The sequence below is a fragment of the Bombus bifarius genome, unplaced genomic scaffold (assembly GCF_011952205.1).
Source record: "Bombus bifarius isolate JDL3187 unplaced genomic scaffold, Bbif_JDL3187 scf7180000008194, whole genome shotgun sequence".
Classification (NCBI taxonomy): Eukaryota; Metazoa; Arthropoda; class Insecta; order Hymenoptera; family Apidae; genus Bombus; species Bombus bifarius.
The window spans coordinates 135,219-149,815 of record NW_022884502.1 but is presented as its reverse complement, the minus strand read 5'-3'; the positions used below and the strand labels follow the sequence as shown (position 1 = coordinate 149,815).

The window sequence follows — 14,597 nt, the reverse complement described above, 5'->3', positions numbered from 1 at the left end:
GCATTTTTAATTGTTTGTCTTGGAATATAATCCTATCATCCTGGAATAATATAATGTAATATAAATAAATTACGAAATTTATATAATTTTCTCCTGGGTGGCATGATATATGATTCTTGACTTCCCCAATTACAAGCACTCGATCTTTTATAGTATAGTAATCCTCTATCAGTGGCGCTGCACAGTGTTATAACTTGTGTATAGGACATGTAATTCCGTTAATCATTAGTATAGTTTGTTTCTTGTATTTAAAGTTGAATTGGAATAATCGTTATCGATGCTTCAACTTGATAAGCGAAAAAGAATGTTCTGAGCTGTGTGTTTTGCGAGAAATACACTTTCAACGCCGTACAACGTACTCTAAAAAGAATTCCAATGCAACATTGAACATGTTATATAGTATACTGTGTAACAATTATTCATTTTTCAATTGCAGTGTTAGTAGTTGTAGTTATTTCGATTTCTAAAAATTTATCTTCAATGAAATTTTAAACAATTCGATATACTGAAATTTATATAAGAAAAAGATGGTACGAATAAAGTGGTCTTTAACTAAAGCGCCTAATATTCTTAAGTGAGTAATAAAAAATAATAAAGAGCAAACATTTTAGTTGCTTGAACATATTATATTATATTTCGTTGCTTTTAGACTTAACTTAAAACAAAAATGGTGGCGTTTTCAAGTCATTATAAAATCTTTATTTTATAATGAATTTTTAAATTGGGGTTATGTTTGTGACATACTTCTAGAACCAATGTTCTGGTTTGTAGAAAATTTTACTGCTTGTTTAGGACCGGTGAGTACTTTCGTAAACTTTCCTAATTTCATGTATATTACTTTTTTTTTACTTATATCTTTATGTGATTCTTATAAAAAAAATTGCTATTGTTCACAATGTATTTACTAAGTTTGACAGTTTACAGGTATTTGTAGTAATGGTAAGTCTTTTAACTGCAAGTATCGTGTACATTGCATATTACATCGGTCTACCATATTGGTGGGAAAAGAGTCCATTGATGACAATAATCCTCTTAGTGATTGGAAATTGGTTATTAGTAAATGTATGTTTTCATTATTATATGGGAGTAAATGTCCCAGCTGGTTATCCGCCAGAAGGTGGTCTTATACCAGAGGCTGTGAGTATTTGTAAGAAATGTATTAAACCAAAACCACCCAGAACACATCATTGCTCTGTATGCAACAAATGTATTCTTAAGATGGATCATCACTGCCGTATCCTTTTGAATATATGATATATTATCTTAGTGCTGCCTAAAAACCCTATATATTTCCTAAACAAAGAAACAGCATGGTTAAACAATTGTGTTGGTCATCATAATCATAGATACTTTTTTCAATACATGGTTTTTACAGTACTTGGTATTTTATTCATAATGTTGTTTGGTGTAGAAATAGCATATCAAGAATTCTTTCCAGCACAAGAACCAGAATTAGATGGTCATCCAGTACGCATTAATAATTCTGAGATAATTCCTGTGGTAATTATTATAGTTCTATTTGCGAAAAATGAATTTAATAATTAGATCGAATTTATTTAATTATTTGTTTGTATTTTAGTCTGAATCGCTAGATCATCTAAGTGAAGAGGAATTAGCTGAAATAGCTAAACAAGCTGCAGATACAAGCATTAAAGAATGGAACCGTCGACTTATAGTTTTTGCAGCTCTAATTTGCGTGGCTACTTTTGCAGCATTAGGAGCTTTAACATGTTGGCACGCGGGTCTCATTACTAGAGGAGAAACAAGTATAGAAGCACGTATAAATAGCACAGAAACACAGAAGTATAAAGCACTTGGTAAAATATATCAAAATCCATATGATTTTGGACCAAGACAAAATTGGAAGCTGTTTCTAGGTATAATTGGGAGGTAATCTAAAACACTAAATATTTATTAATAAGTATTTTACAATATAATAATAACTTTATATTCTATATCACAGAAGTTGGTGGCATATACTTTTTCCATCTAATCATGGACCATATGGAGATGGTCTCACATGGAAGACCATTCATGATACAAAAATATCTTGAGTATAATTTTCATGCCTAATAATGGCAGAAGTTACACTTATTATTTACAGTCACCCTGAAGTCATTCTTACAGATTAAAAAATCTTCTAGTCAATCTATATTACAATTATATAGTACTATGTGCACATGTTTCAAACAATATTAATATAATCTGAAAATACTAATGTCATAAAAATAACACTCACTTTGTGCATTAATAAGATTATTTGATATGTACATACATTGACAGATAACACTTTTATCAAACATTACTACACTTTTAAACATTATTATCAAATGTATTTTTAACTTTTAATCTTTAAATCAGTCGAAATGTTGCTGGAAAAATAAACAATTTTTTATCTTTGCAAACTAAGGTGTACATTAATGATACAAAACAAAATTTATGGCCAAACAATATCTTCGATCCAGTTAAGATAGTGTGAAACTCTAGTATATACTCCAGGTGTATTGACAATTGCACAGCCTTGTCCGAAACTGGTAATACCTAATACTTGAAATAAGCATTCATTTCTTGGATGGGGTATTTGTAAGGGGCCTCCTGAATCTCCATGACAAGTATCTTTATTCCAACCACTGAGAGTATCTCCTGCACAAATCATACTTGGCATAATTCCATATGGTATTGCTATTGATATGGACTCATTGTATTTTATTGCACAATCTATGTTATCAACAATATTAAGAAGAGCCTTTTGCAGTTGATCACTCTCTTCTTCTGCATCTAAAGGTATCGATAATAACAGGTATATTTTTTTAAAGAAATTTTAGTCTCGTTTGTTCATCAATACTTTGATCTTACCAAATTCTGTGACTCCCCAACCACTGATCCATGCTTGCATAGGCACAGTATCATATCGTTGGTATAAACAAGCAGGTCTTACTTCATTGTTAAAGGCAACAGCTGTACTTAGTTTTAAAAGAGCTATGTCAGCATACATAGCAGGAGGTTTATAACTTGGATGTCGTACTATCCTGTTGATCGTAGTTGTGATACCTTGTTGATTATTTCTCAAGTTAGACATACCAATACGAGCATTTGTAGGGCTTCTATTTTGCAGAAGATAGTAGTATTTAAGTAATTTTTACATTAAAAACTTAGCATGATAAATAAGATGAAATAATACCTTGGCCCATAAGTACAGTGTGCAGCAGTAAGTACCCATTCTGGAGCGATAAGAGTGCCACCGCATGAAAAAATAAATGACCCATCTAAAGCTTTAATGCCTAAAGCAATCATGTGAGGAAACTCTCCAGGAGAAGCATCGATACCTCCAACAACAAGACGGTTTGTGGTTTTACATTTTTGATTAGTTATTGTAATCACCTCTGGATTTGTACCCACTAAAGACAATGCATTTGTTGTGCCTAAGATTTGTCTTTCATATTCCTCACATTCTAGTACATAGAAATTATTAACAATTAACATTATAAACAACAAAGAAGGTTGTTTCACTTAGACATAAATACTTACTAAGTTCTGACTTTGATTTTGAATATATGTATGGACTTGTTATACTTGGAATTTTATCCATTGATACCTTCTTATTCTGCATACTTGTGCTAAGATATGAATCATTCATGGGAAATACCTGGAATATTGGAATATATGGAATACTAGTTGTATTAGAATCATGTGGTACGAAAGGATTATTATTAAAAGTAGATATATTAAAAATAGAGCTTTCTGATACCTTGAGTGATTTGCTATTTACAGGTGTTTTGTTCAATTCAGTACTATTCCCATTATATGAAACAGACAACATTGAAATATTTGATAAGAAAGGATTCTTTTTATACATTTCACTGTTGCCTGAATTACGAAGAAACGGATTATTGTAGATGTTATCACTTGATCTCCATGGCTCAAATTTGTTCTTATTTAAGTTTTCTAAAAATATATTCAACTATATTTATTTGTTATTTAAGGAAAAGAAAATAATTTATAGTCAGGAGTAAAAAAAATTATAAGCAACCTTTCACGAGATCATGTAAAATACTTGAAGCAGAAAAATAGTATAAAGTATAAAATATAGTTAACCTGCTGTTTTCGAGGACACAATTAACGCTATGTTAAATATTAAACATATAGTAAAAATGTTAAATTGAAGTGTCATTTCTGTAATGTGCACAAGTGATCTTTCCTGGTCCTTGAATTAAAATGGTATTATGGAAGGCAAAAGATCATTTATATCGCTAACAAAATATTCGATAGATAAACACATGATTTTTCTACTGTTAACCTTAAGCTTCCATTTATCATTAAATTTCTATAATGAATCAGCAGTGATTACAAAATGATGCATTTATTAAGAATAATATATGGATCCAACCACCAATGTACGGACGTACCATCAGTGTGTATAATTCGAAATAGCCTGCGATTGGCTAATTTGTGGATCTTCGTAATGCGTCCCCGATATCACGTGACTCTGTTTTAAGTCACAAATATTAATGCTTTCTTATCGTAGGGGAATTTTCCTAATAGTTACACTATTAATTTTTGTATTGTAAATACAATAATCTTGTTTGCTTCGATGTACATAATTCGAAAATCCAACAACTGGATAGAAATGAAATCGAAATAACTTAGGCATTTTTTAAAAAATGTTTATCTTTTTTAGTCTTTTAAAAATTCTTTATTTTAAAATCTCTTTGTCATATTTATTTAGCATGCTTTATAATATTATCGTTACAGTTGGTTTAAATAAAATGTTGAAAGTTTATAGTTCTAAAATATCAAACCGAAGAGAATTACTCTCCAAGCAAAAGATCTATATTCATTACATAATTTCTAGACGATAAAATGTATTAAAAAAACTATTAAAAGTTATAGGTTAAATTATGCAGTAATTTATGGAAAGAATAATTTCATTATCTCTCATTATTAGCCATTATCTGACCAATGTTATTATTGCTAATTACATACTCCAGATACTATCACTATTGCTTAACAAAAGCAAATTATTATATGAACAGGAGCATATAGTATATATAAGGGTTATCACGTAAAACTAGATGTCCAATCTGTCAATTGATAAAAGTTTGTGCGCGCAGAGTTCATCTTACCGTCGGAGATGCTCTATTACTTGATCTTTCTGTTTTGCCTCATCTCAGGCACGATTTCTGAAGATACTAAATCGCCGCGTATAGTGATCGTTGGTGCTGGAGCGTCTGGTATCGCGGCTGCGTCGAAATTGATCGAGAATGGTTTTGAAAATCTTATTATTTTGGAAGCCGAGAATCGAATCGGTGGACGGGTAAATACAGTAAAATTTGGTGAGTCTAGCTTTTACTAAGGTAGCAATAGGGTATGCGCAATTACAAAATAAGATTGATAGACTGTTTACGTTTGTAGACGAGTACGTGATCGATTTAGGCGCGCAATGGGTTCACGGAGAGAAGGGAAATGTTGCGTACGAATTGGTAGCTCCTTTGAACATTACAGATCACTCCAAACCATTTAACGATGAAATATACACATCTACTGGTGAATTACTCGATCCTAGAATCACAAAGAACATTACGGATACTTACCTATCTTTTGGGCGCACTAGTCCGGAGATGTCGGATGATGAGTGTCAGCATTCCGTCGGCGAATGTCTCATATACAAGTACGAATTTTATGCGTTTATATCGTCGCTTCATGAATGTACTCAGGATAAAAAGATTCAAATGAATATATAGTAATTGTTTTATCAGAAATTTATCTTGAATGTAATTCATAACTGTACGAACCAGGTCATATGGTATTTAAAAGATCGCAAAGTTGAGAACAAGCAAAAAGCAGGAAGAAAATATTATTTAATAGTAACATTATTATTTGTTGTTATAGTATTATTTACATATATATTATTTATAATTTTATAATATAATTGAATAATATATAATATCATAATAAGAATTTTTATATTAGTATGCAATATTAGGGATGTGCTCTCGAATATTATTACTTCCGTTATATAATTGAATTCGTCTGTTCTTTAACATTATAATTTAATATGATGAATCTGTGAATTATTATGTGCCTGTCCTAAATTCATATCTGAAGTGACGCGCATACCTTACCATATACTTTATACATTGATCTAAAATGACTTTACATTAGGTTCAAAGACGATTTTAAGATGTTTCCGGAATTAAATGAAACGCTACAGGATCAAATATTGTGGCTGTTGAATTTAATGGAGACTAGCTTTGATCCTGCCGATGACTGGTTCGATATCGCAGCGAAAACGTATACCAATTATGATGTGTGCGAAGGTGATCTGGCGATCAATTGGAGAAAACGAGGATATGGTACTATTCTCGATATATTAATGGTTGGTGTTTATTATCTTACGACAATATATTTTATTCGTTGAACATGCTTATTTACCGTAAATTTCTTAAATAGAAAAGATTTCCAAATCCGGAGGATGAGTTACCTGTGCTAAACAAAACGGTACTTAATGCTGAAGTAACGAAAGTTGATTACTCCAGTGACGATAATACCGTGAAAATAACAACGCTCGATGGAAAAGAATATATAGCCGATCATGTCATCATGACACCTTCTTTAGGAGTGCTTAAAGCACAGCACGAAACTCTCTTTAATCCTTCATTGTCGGAATCAAAAATTAGGACTATTAAGGTATATTTCCTTTTTCCCCAGAAAAAATTAAAGTTTAATTAACGATATTTAACTTTCGTTTTAGGGACTGGGATTTGGAAATGCTTGTAAAATATTTTTAGCCTTCGATGATATTTGGTTTACTCCCACAGAAACGAACAACGCAGGATATAGAATTTTGTGGAGTAAAGAAGAAAGGGAGAAGCTTGAGAGTGATGTAAGATTTTAAAGTTGCGCTACAAACGAATATGTTAATTTAGTTGTATATAATATAAACATAAATTATATTTTTATTTTATTTAGCCAAAAATGAGGTGGATGCCTTACACAGCAGGCTTTAACTTTGTCGACCACAAGCCTCGTTTATTGCAAGCATGGGTATCTGGAAGAGGTGCGCGGTTAATGGATGACCTCACTGATGATGAAGTTTTTGATCAAACAGTACAAATATTAAATAATATGTTGTTGAAACATTATAATGTCACTAGGCCAGTAGCGATGATAAGGTACCAATCTTTCAGCTTCTATCTATTCTTATCTCTGTCTGACGACATTCTTTTCGTTTATAGGAGTAAATGGCATCAAAATAAACATTTTCGGGGTACATACAGTTATCAGAGCATAGATTCTATAAGGATGAACTCTACCGCGAAGGAATTATCAGAGCCAATTATGAAAATGGGGAAACCCGTAAGTTTTATTTGAACGAATTTTTCAAAAAATGAATACCAGTTTACATATTGTTTCATCTGTTTCTTTTAGGTAATTCTATTCGGAGGTGAAGCTACCAACAAAAAACACTACTCTACAGTACATGGAGCAATTGCCTCTGGGTGGAGAGAAGCTGAGAGATTAATAAATCTTTACGACAATTAATAGTATAATTGAAAATGCAATGACAAAATAATACATTTTATTTAGATAAAATTGTTCATAATTAATATGATTATAAACATTATTAATATGCTAATAAACATGATACGATAAAAATTATATACGTAACTGTACATATATAAAACGCAAGAAATTTTTTATTAAGTTTGAAATGTGTGCACGCGTGTTTTTTATATGCGACTGTACCCACATATTTCAAAGTACTTTCATTCATATTTCTTAGAGATTTAAGATTATGTATAATTAATTCTTAACGACGTGATATCGTAAAAACGTTTGTGCTTGTTTTACTCCAGTATCGTAAGCACCATGCGTCGTAGAGTAAAAATTCTCGTGCGTTGCTTCACCAGCAAACATAATGATAGGCACATCCTAAAATAAATTAATTTTCGTTGCATCGAGTATTTCATAATCAAGTGTGTTGATTTTTCTTACCTTATTGTCATATTTTTTTGCCTTGCCCCATATCGCCTCTGCTAAAGTGTGTGGTGTAATGCCATTCGCGTCACATCTTGTTGAAATATGACTATAACTGCCACGAACATACTTATTTGCATTCCACCGAGTCCTCAAACATTTTTTTACTGGTGGTATTTTGTCAAATCTTAAATAATGTTTAAGTAAATTTTCACAGTCCGTTGCGACCTGCTGTTCGCTTAAAGTTTCAATAATATAAGCTCCGCGTCCACCAACCCAACCAAGGAGTACACCTTCGTGATTTGGCAGAACATCGAAACCCGTCAGATCTCTAGTCCATATAGCCAGATTTTTATTGCAAAATACTCCTTCTTTCCAAAGTAATTGAAACCCTTTGGTACCAGGTTTCCACCAAGGGACACCAAAATCGAGGAAAACCTTATTTATTAAATCGAAACCTAAACATTCGATTGCCTGGCTGAAGAGATTCGGTAAGGGGGGAATGAACATCTTCTTATAATTCTCTTTTAAATAACCGAGAGAGCAGGTAATTATTACACAATCCGCAAGAATACGAGTATTGTTAGAGATATTTATAATAAGTGGGGAATTGAAATCATTATCTATTACTCGTTGCCACTCGATTGAATCAACAGAGGTATTAAGTAATAAATTTTCTTTACCCAAACTATCAGCGATAAGTTTGGGTAAAGCCGTATATCAGGATTTAAACAACACGTGTTCTGAGCCGCCGACATACTATAAATGAAATAGTTAGCGTTATTAAATTTTCCTGTATAAGTTCAACATTACAATTGACCCGTATTTACCTTAAATTTTCCCCAACATTTCGTGGACAGTTCATCAAGTGTGAAACAAGCATTATCAATTACAAGAAATCTAACATTCCAATCAAAAATTTCCTTCTTTATGGTTCTTATTGGTAATGGGTCATTCTTTTTATGTAAATGTTTATTGAGACAATTTCTCAAAACCGCATCGATATTTTCAAAGCCTACTTCGATATCTTTGTTTTCACAATCTTCGCAATCTTCTAATGTAGTGCGAACAAGGTCATCTATCTCCTCTATCAAAGCTTCATCTACTTTACAACCATTATTGCGAATGAAAATTCCTTGACCATCTTGATATTGTATATCTGAGAGTAAATCATGTTCATAACATAATTGGGCTAATTGACTTTGATCACCGTGCACAAACTGCGCCCCACATTCTATCCAAGCTTTATTCCACGGAATAGATTGAATTCGACCACCGACTTCATTTTGCGCTGTGAGAAAATAAACAGTAAATATCATACTTAGTGGATGCAATTCCGATACCACGTTTAATTACCTTCGATTAATAGATAATCTTTGAAATTTGCTTCGTCTAATGTCTTCGCAGCCGCTAATCCCGCAATACCTGCACCTACTATTACAAGTTTCGTTCTTGTTACTTTTTGGCTTGACGCATTCACTGCCCTTTCCAGTTTATGGAAGTTGTTTATGCAACCACGTGTTCTACGTGATTAGAATTGTGATTTTTCTTTCTTTATTCAATTTTGACAGTTTATTTATAATTGTAATCAATTTTTAACATGTATGTACGAATTATTACTATATACAAATTTAAATAATTAACAAATATAACAATATCATAATCTTCTATCAAGAAGGAAAATTACCTAATTAATAGAAAAATATATTACTTACTGCTTGTAAATCGATAGTAGCAAAATCAACAATGCAGCAAGAATAGACATGCATGCATTTTATTTATTTACTGCTAAGTGTGAAATTTATATGTTAAGTTTCTTTTTGTTGGAAGAATAAAATAATAAAAATAAATGGTTATTGATTAAATCAATACATTGGAAATATATATTTAATGTTTATATAAAGAATGTTTTTTAAAATGTAAATCATCAAGTAAATCTATAATTTACCGTGGTCCCTTATGAAGAAATGTGGCTCTGGTTAGAGCTGAGGCTTTAACCGCCTAAGAAGCATGCTAATCAATAGAAATAGAATATATGATTCAATATAAACACTTTTAATATAAATTAGCTTTTTCATTCATACTACTTTTTCAGATTGAAGAACAAGTAAAAGAAATTAATGAAAAAAAGGACAAGTATAATTGTCATAGATTACGCAGATTATCTTTGTATGTGTGCGCGCCTAGATATTATTTTTAAGATTAAAAAATAAAACAGATATGATTGCATAAGACACAAAGTGTGAATTACAAATTTAAAGACATAAATGATATTGGAAAATAAAAATCAAGTCACACAGAATCTTTTAAGCCATGCGATGATCACAAAATAAGCTTATTTTAGAATCAATTACTGTTTAATCATCCACAGAATCATTATGTATAAGTAATAACCTTTTATCTCAACTATAATGAGTAATCAGAAAGACTGCACTATTTTACACCGTAGTTACCCAAATATCCCAAATAAAATTGAAATACTAATTATATATGTAAAAGTTATAAAATTTACCTATAGAAATCTATTATTCTATCAGCTTCTCTGAAACCCGTTTCAACTGCGCCATGCACAGTAGAATAATAATGTTCGTGCGTCGCTTCTCCAGCGAAGAGGATTATCTATTGAATAAAAATTATAAAAGAATCTGATACCCATTTTTCCTTAATTATTCAGTTAATGGAAATACATACAGGTTTCCCATCAGCTAATATAATAGGTTCAGCTAAATCTTCCGGTTTCACGTTTAGCTTTTCAGTTGTTATACTTTTAAAGGTATACGATCCACGGAAACATTCATCAGTATACCATGATGATCTATAAATAATATAATACATATTAACATTAGAATACCAAAAAAGGGAATATTACAAATTATTACCTAATCATTTGATCAAATTTTGGAATATTATACGTTTTACTTAAAAACATTTCTAGTAATAAATATAGTCCATCAAATACATCATTATCAGACAGTAACTCCATTTGTTTTGCAAATTTACCAGAGATCCATGCACATAGTACTCTTGGTTGATAATCCACAGAAATAAATGCAAACACATCACATAGCCACTCATAATCCTACATCATATATGGTGAATATATTTAAGAACCAATACTGATAATGTTTATCAATATTAAAGGATATAGCTGTATACTTGTCCATACTTGTCCATAAGATTTAATAAATTCTTCTTTATCTTCCTTAGACCATATTAAACTAAAACCTGCACACTCTTCTTGCCACCATCTATGTGGGAATTCCAAGAACACTTTATTTACAGTTCCAATATTTAAACCCTAAATAACATATTACAATTGTGTTTTAAATTAAGTGCATATGAAAAAGTAGAGAAATTTCCATATTAACCATCAATATTAAATTTTTACCGTACCTTTATTGCATGTTGCTTTGTTCCAGGTAAAAGTGGAGTGAACATTGTGTTGTGTTTTTCTTTCAGAACACCGAGAGATGCAGTAAATATAACATGAGATGCTTTATATGTTGAACCATCTTTTGTTTTTACAATTATATTGTTATCTGAAGTATAGTCAATATTATAAACATCTTTGTTAAATTCTATTTTTTCCATTATAGGCAATTTATTTTTTGCATTTGATATTTTTTGCTGAAATAAAAGAAAAATGAACTATTGCTACATATACGTATATAATGTAATTATTAGTGATATAAAATATACATACAGATAATAAAGCAAACAGTGTTTTATAGCCATGACCCTTCCAATTAAGTACAAGATCTCCATCACAAGTCCAATAATTTACAATTTCTTTTGCAGAAACATCAAACCATGAATCACTACATTGAATGGAATTATCAAATTTATGTATCCAATCTAGTAATTGCTCGGCTTTATTACGACTAGTAAACGGATTTTTGTCAAATATTTTATAAAATCTGAAATATTTAATTTAATTTAATTCAATTCAGTTTCTTATTACAGCGATCGGAAGAAATTTCGAATTTTAGCGGTAAAATCAGGCCGGACGTGAGTCACTAACCTTGAAACGAGAAAGGAAGAGAAAACTATAGTGCATTTATTAAAATTTGTACATTATTAAGCATAATTTCTTGCATTGTGCTTTATAAAACTATTGTATTACGTTACAAATTATGAATGATCTATATCTCTCTACAAAAAATGTGACACAGGAACATAAATTATATATACTTTATAAATATGTTTGCAAAAGGGTAAGAATTATTACTGAATTAGTTTTGTAGAAAAAAAAAATGTTTTCATTAATTATAAAATATTTTGTATTTCAGCAATGTTGATCCTGAATTGGAAAAGTTGAGAAGAGAGGTTGATGGTCCTCCAAATTTAGATACTGTAGCATTAAATATTCAAAGAGCTACAGCACAAATTCATGCTTCTTATCTATTCGAAGAGATTGGAAAAACCACATTGCAAAAATTATGTTTATTACTAAGTTCTACTGCAACAGGGAAAACTTATAATGGGTGGCAAGAATTTGCTGCACATATGGGCCTAACAATGGAACAAATACGTGTATGCATATAATATTTAATGATGGTTTTATTTAAAACTGTTTTGTTAGCTCTTTTTCTTACAGTGTATAGATTATGATTTTAAAGGCCTGCAAGATCCAACTTATTATGTATTACTAACATATGTGCAACATGCTGAGGCAACTATAGATAAGATTTTGAGTATTTTACAAAGAATGCATCGTTTTGATATAATTAATCAAGTAAAGGATGATATTTCTGATCTAATTAACAGAATTTCACAAAGTACTACGGCAAATGGTATTTTAATATTTATCATAGAAGCAGTAGGAACCTTTTCTTTCAATTTAGCTTAGATGAATGGTTTTTATTTGTATAGAATCAATCATGAGACCAAATAATGTACCAAGAGCTCCATTAGTATTAACTCCAATTAATTTTGTACATAATATACAAAGACATAAATCAGTTTCTGGGCATGTTATACAAGATAATTTAAAAAAGGTATTATAGAATATTTGTGATAAATGTCTTCACATCAATACAAATTGGCATTTTTTGTATATCTTCTTGATAGATTAAAAAACCATATGGCTGTAAAGTTATGTTAACATTTGCTGATGATGGTTCAGAAACTGCACAGCATATAGCAAAAATATTCAGGTCTAAGGAGCCCAAAATTGGAGTTCTCATACTTCAAGAACAGGAAAATTATGTGTATAGTAGAGCAGAAGAGTTTATAGATGATTGTTTTAAACAGGTAAAACAATTTAAATGTCTCTAGATTGAAAAATCTGATTCAATTTAATTACTACTAATTACTAACATTTAGGTGAACTTTATTATACCTATATTAACACAAGGATATATGGAAAGAATAAATAATTCTAAGAAAATCTATACTGAAGACCAAAATAGATTAGATGCAAAGTACATAAAATATATATATTCTCTTTTAAGATATGAATATGTGAGAAGTCAATGCATTAATTCCCGTGTAAGGTAAGTTTGTCAAAGATTACTGTTTATACTAATGTATTTACATAAGTATTTCTCTTTTTAGGTGTATAGTTCCTGATAAAGAAGTTTTTACAGTTGCAACAACAAATTTGCATCCAACTTTGCAAGCATGGTTTAGAGAGAGTGACATTGATGCATTTGTTAAGAACATTCTTTTAAAGAAATGTTTAAAATAAACTTGTATAATTTAATAGATAATTTTAATTTTGTATATAATAAATAATATATTTTAAACCTATTTATATACTCACTGATTTATAAAATATTCCCCATATGACTCTGAATTATGTATATCATCCGATATATTTTCAGAAATATCATAGTATATTTTTAATGTTTCTATACTTTCTTCTTTTGAGAGAATTTCACCCTTTGCAGTAACAAATAAGTGTCTATCGAATTCATTAAAGCATTTTGACGAATCTAATAGTTTGTGTGGATAAGCAAGATCAAAAACAACATTCTCCCGTTCACCATGAACCCATTGTGCACCTAATTCCGCTACATTGTCCGCTGAAAATATAAAATTATAATTGCTTTAAAAATAAGTGCGTTTCTTTATCCTATGCAATAGAAATTGAACTTTGTGTATGAATGTTTAATGAACGTACAATAGAAACAGAAATAATTTACTTACAAAATTCTACTGTATGTATTCTACCGCCGATCCGATCTTTTCCTTCGAGAATTGTAATATTTTTTAATCCTTTTTCTATTAATCTAGTTGCTGCAGCAATACCCGCTGCTCCAGCACCAATGATTATTATTTTTGGATCTTTAAACATTGTATTGTTTTAACAACGTTTTGAAGTGGTAGATTGTAATTAGTATACTATGATATCGTTATCATATGTACATAATTTATTCAGTATTTAATCTTTTTATCTAGAATAACAATAAATACGATTAATGTTTAAATAACCATACTAAAAACATATCCGACGTAAATATCTGGTGGTGTCAGTATCATGCTTTGATCAGCTGATGTGATGTATTCCGGAAGTGGATAGCGCCACAAATACCATAATACAAAATTTTCATCGTCTACTGATTAAAAGTTTAGTATTGATTTTTTAGCTATACCTTATTTCCCGGTTACAAAAATTC

At 30.5% G+C, this 14,597-nt stretch overlaps 4 protein-coding genes and 1 pseudogene across 8 annotated transcripts; 3 read left to right on the top strand and 2 right to left on the bottom strand.

The window, feature by feature from the left end:
* Positions 1–527: 527 nt before the first annotated feature.
* LOC117209901 (palmitoyltransferase ZDHHC16A) lies at positions 528–2,148 on the top strand. Of its 2 annotated transcripts, XM_033452358.1 has the most exons (6): positions 528–574; positions 650–797; positions 925–1,234; positions 1,310–1,500; positions 1,580–1,890; positions 1,964–2,148. In XM_033452358.1, the coding sequence occupies exons 1-6, from the start codon at positions 528–530 to the stop codon at positions 2,052–2,054; spliced, it is 1,098 nt and encodes a 365-aa protein (XP_033308249.1). In that variant the 3' UTR covers positions 2,055–2,148. The 2 variants fall into 2 exon arrangements, with proteins under 2 accessions (XP_033308249.1, XP_033308250.1); XM_033452359.1 differs by lacking the exon at positions 528–574 and having other exon boundaries at positions 657–797; positions 918–1,234.
* Positions 1,925–4,411, bottom strand: LOC117209899 (serine protease snake-like). 3 transcript variants are annotated; one of them, XM_033452355.1, is made up of 7 exons: positions 4,096–4,411; positions 3,749–3,945; positions 3,529–3,646; positions 3,182–3,452; positions 2,857–3,104; positions 2,276–2,778; positions 1,925–2,205 (listed from the first exon to the last, which is right to left on the bottom strand). In XM_033452355.1, the coding sequence occupies exons 1-6, from the start codon at positions 4,169–4,171 to the stop codon at positions 2,438–2,440; spliced, it is 1,251 nt and encodes a 416-aa protein (XP_033308246.1). In that variant the 5' UTR covers positions 4,172–4,411; the 3' UTR covers positions 1,925–2,205; positions 2,276–2,437. The 3 variants fall into 3 exon arrangements, with proteins under 3 accessions (XP_033308246.1, XP_033308248.1, XP_033308247.1); XM_033452357.1 differs by having other exon boundaries at positions 1,925–2,778; positions 4,031–4,116; XM_033452356.1 differs by lacking the exon at positions 1,925–2,205 and having other exon boundaries at positions 2,334–2,778; positions 3,770–3,945.
* A 627-nt stretch (positions 4,412–5,038) lies between these two features.
* Positions 5,039–7,659, top strand: LOC117209897 (spermine oxidase-like). Its single transcript, XM_033452353.1, has 8 exons — positions 5,039–5,333; positions 5,413–5,668; positions 6,163–6,376; positions 6,451–6,687; positions 6,752–6,883; positions 6,970–7,172; positions 7,236–7,356; positions 7,429–7,659. Exons 1-8 carry the CDS (start codon positions 5,132–5,134, stop codon positions 7,540–7,542), a joined length of 1,479 nt encoding a protein of 492 aa, XP_033308244.1. The 5' UTR covers positions 5,039–5,131; the 3' UTR covers positions 7,543–7,659.
* Positions 7,650–14,513, bottom strand: LOC117209895 (annotated as a pseudogene).
* On the top strand, positions 12,066–13,697 carry LOC117209902. 2 transcript variants are annotated; one of them, XM_033452360.1, is made up of 7 exons: positions 12,066–12,191; positions 12,267–12,510; positions 12,560–12,770; positions 12,850–12,974; positions 13,048–13,230; positions 13,303–13,472; positions 13,534–13,697. In XM_033452360.1, exons 1-7 carry the CDS (start codon positions 12,178–12,180, stop codon positions 13,664–13,666), a joined length of 1,080 nt encoding a protein of 359 aa, XP_033308251.1. In that variant the 5' UTR covers positions 12,066–12,177; the 3' UTR covers positions 13,667–13,697. The 2 variants fall into 2 exon arrangements, with proteins under 2 accessions (XP_033308251.1, XP_033308253.1); XM_033452362.1 differs by having other exon boundaries at positions 12,067–12,191; positions 12,575–12,770.
* Positions 14,514–14,597: the final 84 nt, after the last annotated feature.

Excerpts from the sequence above, each read along its gene's own strand:
- LOC117209897 (XM_033452353.1), top strand. The coding sequence starts at position 5,132 with ATGCTCTATTACTTGATCTTTCTGTTTTGCCTCATCTCAGGCACGATT. Across the intron at positions 6,377-6,450 it reads CTATTCTCGATATATTAATG|AAAAGATTTCCAAATCCGGA; the intron begins GTTGGTGTTTAT and ends TTTCTTAAATAG. Across the intron at positions 6,884-6,969 it reads GGGAGAAGCTTGAGAGTGAT|CCAAAAATGAGGTGGATGCC; the intron begins GTAAGATTTTAA and ends TATTTTATTTAG.
- LOC117209901 (XM_033452358.1), top strand. The coding sequence starts at position 528 with ATGGTACGAATAAAGTGGTCTTTAACTAAAGCGCCTAATATTCTTAA. Across the intron at positions 1,235-1,309 it reads TAAGATGGATCATCACTGCC|CATGGTTAAACAATTGTGTT; the intron begins GTATCCTTTTGA and ends ACAAAGAAACAG. Across the intron at positions 1,501-1,579 it reads ATTCTGAGATAATTCCTGTG|TCTGAATCGCTAGATCATCT; the intron begins GTAATTATTATA and ends TTTGTATTTTAG.
- LOC117209899 (XM_033452355.1), bottom strand. The coding sequence starts at position 4,171 with ATGACACTTCAATTTAACATTTTTACTATATGTTTAATATTTAACATA. Across the intron at positions 3,105-3,181 it reads CACTGTACTTATGGGCCAAG|AAGCCCTACAAATGCTCGTA; the intron begins GTATTATTTCAT and ends TCTGCAAAATAG. Across the intron at positions 2,779-2,856 it reads TTGGGGAGTCACAGAATTTG|ATGCAGAAGAAGAGAGTGAT; the intron begins GTAAGATCAAAG and ends CGATACCTTTAG.
- LOC117209902 (XM_033452360.1), top strand. Across the intron at positions 12,771-12,849 it reads ACAAAGTACTACGGCAAATG|AATCAATCATGAGACCAAAT; the intron begins GTATTTTAATAT and ends TTATTTGTATAG. Across the intron at positions 12,975-13,047 it reads TACAAGATAATTTAAAAAAG|ATTAAAAAACCATATGGCTG; the intron begins GTATTATAGAAT and ends TCTTCTTGATAG.